Genomic DNA, 13,797 nt, shown 5'->3' with positions numbered 1-13,797 from the left:
TAATTCAAAGGTAAAGAATGAAGACCATTATAATTCCTTATGGCATTACTTTTATTAGAAAGATCTCAAATTCTCTTTTATTTTGTAGCATTTGTTGACAAATAATATCATAATCCATAAGCCTTCAAGCTCTCAACACGAAAATTATTACCTGAACCAAAGTTGCAGCCTTGGTTCTTCTCCTATGCCTGAAATTGTTTCTAGCTGCCATTGCTCGTAATCCAGTCTAGATAACAATTGCAGATGCCTGTAGTTTTGTGTAGAATTTTCTTGCCATATGGGTACGCTGGTGTTTCTGTATGCGAATTGAAGCAGCTTCCCTTCTCATTTGTTCATACTGCTTTCGTGCAAGTTGGGCTGTAAACAGAGGAAAATAATACATCTTAAACAGTAACTCTGAGAATTGGCAATATTTCTAGTTAATGTGGTCCTCCTGGTTATATTGGTATGAATAATTGTATTATGTCCAAGGAAATCTTTTAAAGTACAAATAGGATAGCCTTTCAGTTAATGTGTGATCTATTCTTTACTGATTCAATGTTTCTTTGATGATATGGTTGCATAGAAGCGCTACTAAACCAGGTAACAAACTTCCAGATGTTTTTAGATTTGTTAATCGCTTGTTAACCGCTTGTTAACCGCTTGTTAACTTTACCAACTCTATTGATACTAAAAGATTTTCCCTATGAAAGCTGCATGGTATAGCTGAATATTAGAGAATGAAATGTAAAAATGAGTACCTCTCCAATATTTCTGCATATTTATTGTAGCTCTTTTTAGGGAAATAAATTCCTTTCTGGTTAGATATGTTCGGATTTGTCTTTGTATTCGTCTTGCTGCATTAGCCAAGATTTCACTTCTTCTTGCATCTAGTTCAGCCATCTGCCCAGCTCTTAAAAATACCTTTGTTTTCCCAATCTACCACACACAACATGAAATTCTTTACAACGCCAAACAAAAGAAAACCAATATAATAAAATGAATAAATAAAAGGAACATGAAAATTGACTACTTATTTTCATATCATGAAAATAATTCAATGCCTAAACTTACCTGATATCCCTTTAATCCCATTTTGTTGCAGATTGCTATACATGCTGACTTCTCATCTGATCTGCAGAGAATAAAGCAGTGAGTTAGCATATTTCTATATATATATATATGAGTTTAACTTATATGTAAACATTTTTTCTTACCCGAAAACACACCAAAAAATGAATATATATAAATGAGTTTAACTTATATAAATTGATTAACTTATATATATAAAAAAAGAAAAAAGGAAAAGTTACAATATGATAAGTAATTTTTCACATATAAGCTGAAGGAACCCATTAAAAATGAAAACAGAAAACTGAAAGGGACAAAGAACTAAAAAATTCCATTTGACAGTCAGCTTACCAGTTGGAGTGACCACCTGTTTTTCTGTAAATGGCAGATGTCCCAGACCATGCTCAATGACCTGGTAATAATTTCAAGATCATTACTCATTGACTAATCCCATTCTCAAGATGCAAAACCATAAATAAACCATTCTCAAAATATATGATTCCCTCTATGCACATAACAAGGTTTTGCAATCTATCACATAAATGCAAAATCAAAGCAAGGAACAAAGACAGATATAGAAGTTTGTCATGTATTCTCATTAGTTATACCAATTAAGTAATGAACATCAAAAGCTAAAATGGCTTGCTATTTGTTAATTTATTCCAGCAAAAACTGAGAAATTACCTTATAAATCATTGAGTTTGTGAGCGTTTTTCTTGCTCAAATTTGACTCTTTCTCTCCATTTCCAGGCATAGCTAATTCTTTCGCAAAAATAAGTGCCTAGCAAAGAACCAACATCAAAAACTCCCATGAAAACAAAATAAAGCTGAGAGCACATTAAATTACCCTATACAAGTTATTCATGTTCTATTTTATTTGGAATTCAGTAGAAAGATTTGTAGAACATAATATTGTGTTTTTCAATACGATTTTGATTTCAGTTTGAACAAAACAAATGCATGTCACTTGAATCAGCATCCAAAGAAGATCTGAAACTCGTTTTTCAGAATTACAACTAGAGAATGAGATAGCGAAACCATTTTTCAAAATCCCAAAACCTAAATTCTCAATCTAAACAAGTCATAACAAAACATAAATAGAACCAAGGAAAGCTTAAAAACAGCCCTGAATTTTTATCAACAACTCCATTAAACACGTGATTGCCATCCCAATTTTTAAACTTACAAGCATAATGAAAAAAAAAAAAAGACTCTGAATCTTTAAACAAGAGGGAAAGTTTTTAGTTCAACAAGTGTCACATGCAGATGCAATTGTTTTAAAAGTTAAAAAAAGGACCCATGTGTCATAGAAATCACTCCACTGTGATATTGAATCCTTGATTTTTAGCTTGCACATAACAAGGTTTTGCAATCTATCACATAAATGCAAAATCAAAGCAAGGAACAAAGACACATAAATAAAATAGAAAATAACTGCTAAGTATATTGGCTACCTCGTGAATAAGCAAGCCTGAATAAGAAGAGAAACATTCATATAACAGCCAGCAAAAAATATCCATTTGAGAGGAGCAATAGGGTCACATGGACCTTCTTTTGGAGCCCGCATTCACAATCAAATAGGGAACAACAATTAGTACCTACAATCGAGAACGACAGAAGATTTCATAGAAAAAAAAAATAAGTGCTAAAGAAAGTAACAATTGCTCTGACCTGTCGATTTTCATTTCCTTAGCATCCATTACTTGACGCAAAAATGACTTTACCGCATTTTCATCTGTCCTAGGATTTTTCTTCTCCTGTAGGACCAATTAATATGGCTACTGATTAAACTGAAGTTCATAACACGGTAAATGAAAATAGTTTCTGTACTCAGTAGCTTAAATAAAGTATGATTTTTTTTTTCATTAAATGTGAATATCAACACTTTTTCAGGGGTTTTAACATTAAAAGATTCAGCTCAACATCAAACATATCATCAAGAAGTGGCTTATGAGTCAAAACAAGATGAAAGGATATGCCACAACGATATATACATATATATATGTATATATCTCTGAATCGGTAAAGAAAGCTTTAACAGGTATAATGAACAAGTAGAAATGATTTGAAATGTTCATGTTCTTCCTACCCAGCCAAATGCAAATGGAAGATTGTTTCCTGTTCCTAAGGGCACTGTTGCAATTGCTGGTGGATGAGATAACTTGAGATCAGAAACAACTCCAAGAAGCCACCCTGCGGTTCCATCACCACCTGCAACCTGAAGAGAGCAAAATACATGTCAACTCTCCAATTACATATTTAAAAAGAGTCATCATATTCTATATAATATTATATCATCATAAAGGGTAAGACTAAAATTTTTAACAAAAACTCACAATTAATCTTTATGCAAAATGATGAAGACCAGTACCTGTGACATGAAATGCCTCTGCACAACATCTACTAGTTGCTCCTTCGATGGGTTGGGAATGGCATCAACCTTATATAAATCCATTTTATTAGTACAACATGAAGGAAATCTGTTAATTCCGAAAGAGAAGAGTTTATTCAACCAGGCACATAGTAAGAAAATCACTCACAAGATTAAAATGTCACAAATATCTCCACAAAGCAGCCTATATATATGAAAGTCAGGATTTTAGAAATAATTCCAACACAAGCATATATATATATTGATAATATTCAAAATGGTTTCTTGATATTAAATTGAAATCTGAAAAAAAAAAACAAATTATACCTCACAGAGACAAACGGAAAAGCCAGCGGGAGAGATAAACAGAGAGGGGGGGACGAGAGACTCAACGACTACAGCACGGGCGTGGTCATGGTGTGCTTCAGTTGCGTGAGTACCGGTGTGAGGGAGGCTTCAGCAGGGGTTTGGTTGTGGTGTGGTTCAACGGCGCGAGGGTTAGAAAGCCGAGAGAATGTGAGAGAGCGAATGAGAGAAAGAGCAAATGAGAGAGACTGAATGCACTGAGAGATTAGAGATTAGGGATTAGGGATTTGAGAGAGAGAGAGGCACGCTGGTAGAGATTAGGGATTTGAGAGAGAGGATTTACCAGAGAGAGAGAGAGGCACGCTGGTAGAGATGCACTGAGAGATTAGGGATAAGTTTTTTTTTTCATTTGCTGTTCTCTTTTGTAAATTTCAGGCAGCAAAAAGTGTTTCACTTGTCGCCTAAATTTTTTTTTCCCGGGTCTTTTTTTCTCCGTGTGTCCTATCAATAGCACTTCTAAAATTATGTTATATTTTAATGTAATATTTGAGAAAAATTGTTGTAGTGAAATTACCTACTTTCCCTAGCAAACACAAGATCTCAAGTCCTATAGCATAATAACCATACAGTATGTACCACTTATCTATGTCACCACTAAGAGATACGTAGCACCATACTTAATCAGTACAAAATAATGGAACAGAAATTAGGAAGCCAACCTGTTGTCTTTGAGGAACCAGCGTCGGGCTTTGACTGCATTAAGGAGGACACTTCTTCGATCTCGGGCAATCCCTCTTGAAGTTCCCAACTATTCCACATAGAAGACATGCCTTCGCTCGACATTCTCAGATGGCGTCTCTTGCACCTGGCGCACACTGGATAACTTCTCCAGACCTCATTGTTCCTCCTGTGGCCACACTGAGTACTATGACCCCTCTTTTCAGGAGGAGTAGTAGAGTTTTCAAGGGTCTTGCTTTTCTAATTAATAGGGCCTCCACCCTTACCTGATCCCACAAATGGGGTTACCATTGTCTAAGCTTCCACTACAAAAAAAAGGCCATTTGTGTCAATCAAAAGCATCAGTCAAAGCAGTTGAATGCCACCGTTGACCGAGAATTAGCATTTGTGGCAGTTGGGCACTGCCACAATTGCAAGGGCATTTGTGTCAGTACATATATTGACGAAGTGAAATGAGGATGTTTGCGTCATTGCCACCATGACAATGTTTACCGACCCCTTTGCGTCAGTGGGGCACTGAAGCAAATGGCCAGTTAGTTTATATCAGTAAGCCCCCTTCATCCTCTATTGTCATAACCTAAAAACTGCAGAAAAAAAAGAGAGTGCTTTCTCTTTGAAACCCATCGGCTTATCCACAGGTTTTGACCATTTGGGTGAGTTTTTTTCCTTTTTTTTTTATTTTAAGGTGAAAATAATGATATATATATATATATGTTTATGAACCTTATACATAATTTTTTTTGTATAGATTTTGTATTCTTGAAGATTATTTTTTGGAAACCCATTAACTTTTTTAGTATTTTGGGGTTTGCTACAAGCACCCACATTAGTCAATTACCACAAGTAAGGAAAATTTTATTAATTTTTATTAATTAAATTTAATTTTTGTGATTTTTTTTTATAAATTGGGTATATTTCGGATTTTTTAATTTTTGTATAGTTTTATATTAATGATTATGTAATTATTTTATGTTTAAACTTTGCATTTTAATATATTATTTTTTTAGAGTTTTTTTTTTTTGTTAACCTTTTCAATTTATTTAAATTATATTTAATTTCAGATTTAATTATGTAAATGAGTATATATATTAATATATAAATTTAATCGTGTTATACACATGCATGTTTTAAATTTGGGAAATGTGATAGTGTGGACGCCCAAATTCCAACAGGGCAAAATATGAGATTTATGTGAGATCCCAGCCCCGTCGCCATGGCCTCGCTCGGTCATGCCCCAGGAGCAAAGCCCTCCTCGCGCGCGCACCTCCTGACGTCGCTCGGCCACCGCGCGCGCGCCTCCCTGGCGTCGCTCGGCCCCCACACGCGTGCCTCCTTGGCGTCGCTCGGCCACCGCGCACGAGCCTTCCTGGTGTCGCTCGGCCACTGCATGCCTCCCTCGCTTCGCTAGGCCACCGCGCGCGCATCTCCCTAGCGTCGCTCGGCCACCGCGTGCGCATCTCCAAGTGCCCGAGTGGCCTCGCCCGTGGCCTCAAAATGGCCTCGCCAATGGCCCCAATGTTGCCTTGCCACATAGACTCAAAGTGGCCTCGCCCATGGCCCCCAAGGTGGCCTCGCCACATAGGCTCAAAGTGGCCTCGCCCATGGCCCCCAAGGTGGCCTCGCCACTTAGGCCCAATGTGGCCTCGCCCATGGCCCCAAGGTGGCCTCGCCACTTAGGCCCAACGCGGCGTCGCCCATGGCCCCAAGGTGGCCTCGCCACCTAGGCTCAAAGTGACCTCACCCATGGCCCTAATGTGGCCTCGCCACATAGGCTCAAAGTGGCCTCACCCATGGCCCCCAAGGTGGCCCCGCCACATAGGCTCAAAGTGGCCTCGCCCATGGCCCCCAAGGTGGCCTCGCCACTTAGGCCCAAGGTGGCCTCGCCCATGGCCCCAAGGTGGCCTCGCCACATAGGCCCAACGCGGCCTCGCCCATGGCCCCAAGGTGGCCTCGCCACTTAGGCCCAACGCGGCCTCGCCCATGGCCCCAAGGTGGCCTCGCCACTTAGGCTTAAAGTGGCCTCGCCCATGGCCCCAAGGTGGCCTCGCCACTTAGGCTCAAAGTGGCCTCGCCCATGGCCCCCAAGGTGGCCTCGCCGAATAGGCCCCATGATGGCCTCGCCCATGGTCCCCAAGGTGGCCTCGCCGAATAGGCCCCATGATGGCCTCGCCCATGCCCACGGAGTGGCCTCACCAAATAGGCCCCATGGTGGCGGCCTCGCACATAGCCTCATGGGGGTCACATCCGCAACACATTTGGCCTCGTGAACAGCCAAGAGAGCTGCGCCATCAATAAGCCTTCCGAGGGGGCCTCGCAAAGGAATGAGAGCTACGTCACCTAGTGGCCACATGAGTAGAGCCATGCACCAAGGGTCCCATTCCTTACACCTTGAGACCCCTATGCTTAGAGGCTCTAGTACGAGTCGAATGGGACGTACTTGTACGACCTAGTACTGAGTACGGACACCAGTACCAGTGGGACTGCTGGGGTAAGAGTTATGGCCCGTACGTCTACGGCCAAGGGCCAGAGTCGACACCACTACCACCTGCGCCACTACGCCTGCGGCCACTCATCAGACATGGGTACAGACAAGTAGTGGAGACATCCTCCTGACACCTTCTCCTGTACTGATGTATGACCACAACCTCTGAAGCCACTCCCCTGACATAGTACTTATGTACCATTTGGTCCCCTGGACCACCATGTATCTAAGGCCATTAGAGCCTACTATAAAATTTACTGGAACACCACCTGAAGGGGGGTTGGAAGTTTTACTGAAGCAAAGGCTTGAGAGTTAATGAAAGATTGATTGATTTCTCCATTGTTATTCTGTCATAATTCTTGAGTTATTGCTTTGATTTCTATAGCTTTTTTATTGACGATCCTGACTTGATAATTTCTTCCAACTCAACTTAGTTGACGAGTTCTCACCGTCAACAGTTTGGCGCCGTCTGTGGGAACGTTAGTTTCAAGCTACTGTTCCACCATTGTTTCCAGCAAGAAGAAGATGCCAAGATGTTCAAAGCGACTGAGGGAGCCACGGGAGGTAGAGGTTCACTTGAACGGAGTCCAGCTGAAGGCCTCCATGAAGGACGCTCCTCCACCCAGAGACGTGGAGCCCGCGAAAGACCTTGAGGTTCACGGAGGTGATAGAGTGGCCTCATCACCAGCCGCTCCACCTGGAGGAAGCCCTCCAAGAGCACCACTGGGAAACGCTAACGAGTTCCCTCCTCCAAAACAACCGCTGGCACCGAACTCCGGCCGGCAGGACCCGGGCCCCTCAACCCGTAGGCATGATAAGCATACCCGGGTCCATTCCGTGAGCTCAAGTTCAAAGTCTCGGTTCTATGAGGATGAAATTTGTGAGCTCCACCGTAAGAACCAAAGGTTAGAAACCACCTTGGAGAACATGCAAGAGGTCCTGAACGGCCTGTTGCAGGGTAAGTCGAGCGTGACCTTGCCTAAGGGGAAGGAGAAGGGCAAGGATGGGGTGGAGACCACTGTACCGGTAGATGATGGGAGGACCCGACATTCAACCAGTAACACCCCCCGAGCGAAGCCACGTGAGCACCCCGAACCGCCTAAGCAGGCCCAGAAGCCAGCGCCGAGGACCAATGCTGCCCCTCGCAATGAGGACGAGGTCACCTCTAAAAGAGCACCCTCAGACTTGCGGGAGGAGCTCAATAAGAAGAGGGCGGGCAAAGGGACCACGCCCCCTGTGGCTCCTCGAGAAGGCAAGGGAAAGGCGGATCTTAGCCCGTCCGCTTTGAGGGACACTCTCAGCAAGAGGAGGCAGGACCTGGACACGGAGATGAGGAGCCTGCGGAGCAAGTTCGTAACCGCATCAGGCGGCTAGGCCTTTGAGGAGGACTTCGACCATGAGTCGCCTTTTGTGAGAGAAATTCAGGCGATCCGGCTCCTTACCAACTTTAAGGAGCCCCATATGACCCCCTACGAAGGGAGCACGGATCCGAAGTACCACCTGGATGCGTTTAATGATCTGATGAAACTGAGGGGGATTGGACGTGGTGCTAGGTGCCATTGCTTCGCTGTTACTCTGAAAGGACCCGCCTACAAATGGTTCAAAAGATTAAGGCCAGGGTCCATCAGATCCTGGCAGCAGTTTTCTGACGAATTCCTCCAACAGCACCATGCCGTGCAGGACTACACGATGACAGGTACCAGCCTGGCCAACGTGAAGCAAGGGGAGAATGAGAGCCTGAAGAGCTACATTCACAGGTTCAATATGGAGGCCGCAAAAGTGGGGAGCCTAATGCCCCGAGAGTTAAAAATGGCCATTACCGCTGGAGTTCTCCCAGGAAGCAAGTTGTGGGACAACATGTTGAAGAGGGAAGTCAACGACTTAGATGACTTCTATGAGAGAGCGCAGAAGTACATCCGCGTGGAGGATGGCCACGCAAACCTGAAGGCAGGAAAGGAGGAGCCCCACGCAAAGCCCCCAACTAACGACGGGTCGAATGTAGCAAAGAAGAAAAGGGCATACGATGGATCAAGAGAGGACCACCGGAGGAAAACCAAACATGGGAATGATCACAGGCAAGTGGCTTACACTTACTACACAGACCTCACAGATACCAGGGAGCACATTTACCTCACCAATGAAGATCGAGTTCCTTTCAAAAGGCCCCCACCAATGAGAAAGGACCGGTCCAAAAGGGATCCTAGTAGATACTGTCAGTACCACAAGGATACCGGTCATACCACGTGCCACAAGGTCACTCTACGCTATGTATTTTTTTTCCTGTGATGGCCTAAGTTCCACAACTTAGTCAGCCAACCCAACACTCAAATGCACACAAACAATACTCGGATCACAAACTCACACACTCTCGTGTATCAAGTAAATAAACATGCACGAACACAAGTAAAGGCACACACCACAATTACAGGAGCTCTCTCCCAACTTTGTATATTACTCACAAATAACAAAGAACACAAGTGTACATGCGCTGGACATCACATCCTGATGTCTCAGGCGCCTAAGCCATATAAATAACATGCCAACAGTGGCAATGGATGACAACCCCAACCACCTCGGTGTCTGCTGGACCAACCAGCACCAAGCTCATGGGACATCAACTGTTGGCATCTCCTCCAAGGGTCGCGACGTTCCACTTGAATCGTCCTCAGATCTTCCCTAGTAACCGTCATGTAAACTGCCCAATTGCACCTGTTCGTAGGGACACCATCATCAGACGCCTTGGGGACGCCCAGGGGCACGCCACCAGTCAGACGCGCGCGCACCAACCCACTTGGCACCATATGGCACAAAAATACCAACACTTGATTTCCCATCATTTCCGAAGCTTAGCAACACCTAAATATGGACTAGACACCGTCCCTAGGCATTGGCCGAAGACCCCCCCTGGGGGCACCAAGGTCACCCCCTCTAAGGAAGATTCTGGAGATTTAACCCTCTGGCAGGAACATATATGATTTTTGCTCGGGAGACATATTTCCATTTTTGGAAACCTTCCCAAGCTCAAATCATCAAGCCCTTTTAACCTCCCATCCTAGACCCCTCTAGGCTCCTTTTCAACCATAAAATGCCCAAGGAATAATTGTTTGGCTCGGCGGTGTCCATTCCACCCAAGCCTGCGCCCATGTGCGCGCTCGCTAACCTCCTGATGCGCGCGCCTGCGCACGCACACACCTGTCTGCGCGCACCTATGCTCACCTGGCCTGATGAGGGTGTAACAGACCTCCCCCACCAGAAGAACTCGACGTCCTCGTTGAGATGTTTTGGAGATACGCATTCACCTGGTCCTCGAACTACCACAAGGACACTGCTTTCTCCCAAGTAGCATCAGCTACTTCCTCGCCCTTCCATTGAACCAGATACTCCGTCCTCTGATTCTTCTTGCTGGCACCAAGTACTCTATGCTCAAGAACTCGCTCAATTTCCTTCTTGAATTGCTTCCTCACAGTGGGAGGAGCTCTTACTGCCTGCTGCCTCGAACCTGAACCATCATCATGAAACTTCTTCAGAAAACTTACATGAAATGTAGGGTGTACCTTAAATATTTCAGGCAACTTCAGCCTATAAGCCACCGCTCCCACTTTCTTCACAATCTCGAAAGGTCCATCGTACTTCTGTACCAAACCTTTGTGGTAACGGTTGTCAGTCACATTTTTCCAAATCTGGGGTGTAAGTTTCAACAAAACTTTGTCCCCAACAGAAAACTCAACATCTCGCCTACGCTGATCAGCGTATTTCTTCATTCTCTTCGAAGCTTTGGCAAGACTATCCCTCGCTTGTTCCAGCAACTCGGTCCTGTCTCTCGCAAATCGATATGCAGCCGGACAAGAACCTTGAGATTTCTGCTTCGCCACCTCATGCGGCGTCAATGGCTGTCTCCCAATCACTAGTTCTGCAGGGCTCATCCCTGTAGCCGAAGACGGATGAACGTTGTAGCAGTATTGGGCCACATCCAGCAACTCCACCCAGTTCCTCTGGCTTACAGTAACATAATGTCTCAAGTATTCTTCCAGCAGTTGATTCATTCTCTCGGTCTGACCATCAGTTTGGGGATGATTTGCAGTGGAGAACTTCAAATCTGACCCCAACATATTAAACAAAGTGGTCCAAAACCTTCCTGTAAACCGAGAATCTCTGTCACTGATGATATCAACTGGAATACCGAAGTATTTCACCACATGCTTCATTATCAAACCAGCAGCCACCTCTGCTGTACACGCATGTGGTGCGGGAATGAAAATACCATATTTTAAAAATCGATCGACAACAACCAAAATCGATCTCATTCCCTCAATGTTCGGAAACCCCACAATGAAATCCATACTGATGCTTTGCCACGGATGCTCTGGGATAGGCAGAGGCTGTAGCAAGCCTACCTCTCCCTTCCTTTCAATCTTGTCCTACTGACAAAGTAAACAAGTCCGAACATACGTCTCTATGTCTTCCTCCATCTTAGGCCAACAGTAGGACCTAGCTAACAAAGCCATCATCCGCTCCACACCTGGGTGCCCAGCCCACTGTCGATCGTGTGTTTCCCGCAACAGTTCTGTTCTTAAACCCCCACTTCTCAGAAAAAACAACCTACCACCCTTGGAGTATAGCAAGTCGTCTTCTAGCCAATATCTTCACATGACCCCCTCCGTGACCTGCAATTTCAACTTGGCGTATTCTGAATCGAGCAGGGACTGCTCCCTCACCCGGCTAAGAAAGGTTGTCTCCACCTGAGACAACGCCGCAATGTAAGTCTCCACGTCTTTTCGGCTCAGAGCATCAGCAACCTGATTCTGCCTCCCAGGTCTGTGTACCCATACAAAATCGAACTCAGCCAAATACTCCTGCCACCGTGCTTGTTTAGGAGTTAGTTTCTTCTGAGACTTGAAGTACGTATTGGCCACATTATCGGTGACCACTGTAAATCTTGTTCCCAGCAAGTAATGTCACCAGACATCTAGGCAATGTACCACTGCAGCCATCTCTTTCTCATGAGCAGAGTACCTTTGCTCTGCATCCTTTAGCTTCCTGCTCTCGAATGCAACTAGGTGCCCCTCTTGCACCAATACTCCACCCAATGCTCTGTCGGATGCATGAGTGTGTACTTCGAATGGTAATTCAAAATCTGGGAGCCTAAGGACAGGATCTGAAGATACTGCCACCTTCAACTTCTCAAAGGCTTCTGCGCACTCCTCAAACCAGCACCACTGCTTGTCCTTCTTCAGAAGATCTGTTAGAGGACTCACTTTCTTTGAATACTCCTTGATGAACTTCCGATAATAGTTTGCCAAACCCAAAAATGACCGTAACTCTGCCACTTTCTTCGGAGCGGCCCAATCAACTATTGCCCTGATTTTATCCCCATCCATTCGTAACTTGCCCTTACTAACCCAATGCCCGAGGAACTTGACTTCTTGCCGGCAAAACTCACATTTCTCTTTCTTAACATACAACTTGAATTCCTTCAACTTCGAGAACACCAGCCTCAAGTGGCTCACATGCTCTACCAAAGTATTGCCATAAACAACAATGTCATCTAGATAAACCACCACAAAACGATCTAAAAACTCATACAGAACATCATTCATAAGGTTGCAAAACGTAGCCGGAGCATTGGTCAGCCCAAACGGCATAACCAAAAACTCAAAAGAGCCATACCTCGTCACGCACGTAGTCTTTGACTCATCCCCCGGCGCGATCCTGACCTGCCACTACCCCGATCTGAGGTCTAGCTTTGTGAAGTACGAGGCCTTAGATAACCGATCAAACAAATCTGCAGCATTCGGCACTGGATATTTGTTCTTCACTGTTACTTTATTCAGCGCCCTATAATCCACGGACATACGCAGCGATCCGTCTTGCTTCCTTTGAAAAAGAACTGGAGCACCATAGGGAGCCTTGGATGGCTGTACCAACCCCACGTCGAGTAAATCATCCAACTGTTTTCTCAATTCATCCAATTCTGCCGGACCCATTCGGTAAGGGGCCTTGGCCGGCGGCCTTGTCCCTGGTTCTAATTCGATTTTATGATCGATGGCTCTCCTTGGTGGTAATTCCCTTGGTAACTCAGGTGGCATCACGTCAGCATACTCCGCCAACACCTCAGCCACAGAATCCAGTACTTCAACAACTTGATTTGGCTTGATCTTTATCAACGCCGCGACATAAGCTTCATTTCCCTTTTTCAAACCTGACTTGAACTGCTTGGCCGACTGCAGCTCAATACCTTTCTCCCTACTTTGGTTCCTAGCAACAACGTCGATGAAACACGGCCTTGCCTCGTCGTATATCATCACTCCACGCAGATGCGGCGCCACCATGGCTTTAGCCGCACTCAGAAATTCAATTCCAAGGATCAGATCAAAATCATCCAGAGGTACCACCATTAGATTGCACTCTGTCTCCCACGAGCCAACCTTCAAAGTGATCCTTGTCGAGCCCTGTATCGGCTTCGACTCTGAATTCACAACTTTCAACTTATTGGAACTCTGAACAACATCGAGACCCAGTCTCTCCGCCTCTCGGTGTGCAACAAAATTATTCGTCGCACCAGAGTCAACCATGGCTTTCACTTCCCTTCTGTTGACAAAAGCTTTAACGTACAACAATCCCTTGAACTGGGTAGTCAGACCCGCTGTCAAAGCATTCAACAACTGTAGAGGGTTCATCCGGGGTTGTCCTTCTTGGCTCACGGTTCCAGTCTCCTCGGTAACCATAGCGTTCACTTTGCCTCTTAATGGACATTCCCTCTCAAAATGTGGGCCTTGGCAGATAAAGCAGCCCCCATTTTTCCCTTTGCCACGATTGTCAGATGTGTTGGAGGAACTATTCCGTTCGTTCC

General features: G+C 44.7%; 1 protein-coding gene across 1 annotated transcript; it reads right to left on the bottom strand.

Annotated features, from left to right (window-relative positions):
- Window positions 1-207: 207 nt before the first annotated feature.
- On the bottom strand, window positions 208-1,057 carry LOC133802048 (myosin-12-like). The gene is made up of 2 exons (XM_062240280.1): window positions 741-1,057; window positions 208-357 (listed from the first exon to the last, which is right to left on the bottom strand). Exons 1-2 carry the CDS (start codon window positions 880-882, stop codon window positions 227-229), a joined length of 273 nt encoding a protein of 90 aa, XP_062096264.1. The 5' UTR covers window positions 883-1,057; the 3' UTR covers window positions 208-226.
- Window positions 1,058-13,797: the final 12,740 nt, after the last annotated feature.

The sequence above is a fragment of the Humulus lupulus genome, chromosome 9 (genome assembly GCF_963169125.1).
Source record: "Humulus lupulus chromosome 9, drHumLupu1.1, whole genome shotgun sequence".
NCBI classification, from domain to species: domain Eukaryota; kingdom Viridiplantae; phylum Streptophyta; class Magnoliopsida; order Rosales; family Cannabaceae; genus Humulus; species Humulus lupulus.
The sequence above is the reverse complement of the archived record's forward strand: the minus strand, read 5'-3'. Positions and strand labels throughout refer to the sequence as shown.

What these genes read in the sequence shown, in the direction of transcription:
- LOC133802048 (XM_062240280.1), bottom strand. Translation starts at nt 882, where the DNA reads ATGGCTGAACTAGATGCAAGAAGAAGTGAAATCTTGGCTAATGCAGCA. An exon ending in TATGCAGAAATATTGGAGAG is followed by an intron (nt 358 to 740) that starts GTACTCATTTTT and finishes CTCTGTTTACAG; the next exon opens with CCCAACTTGCACGAAAGCAG.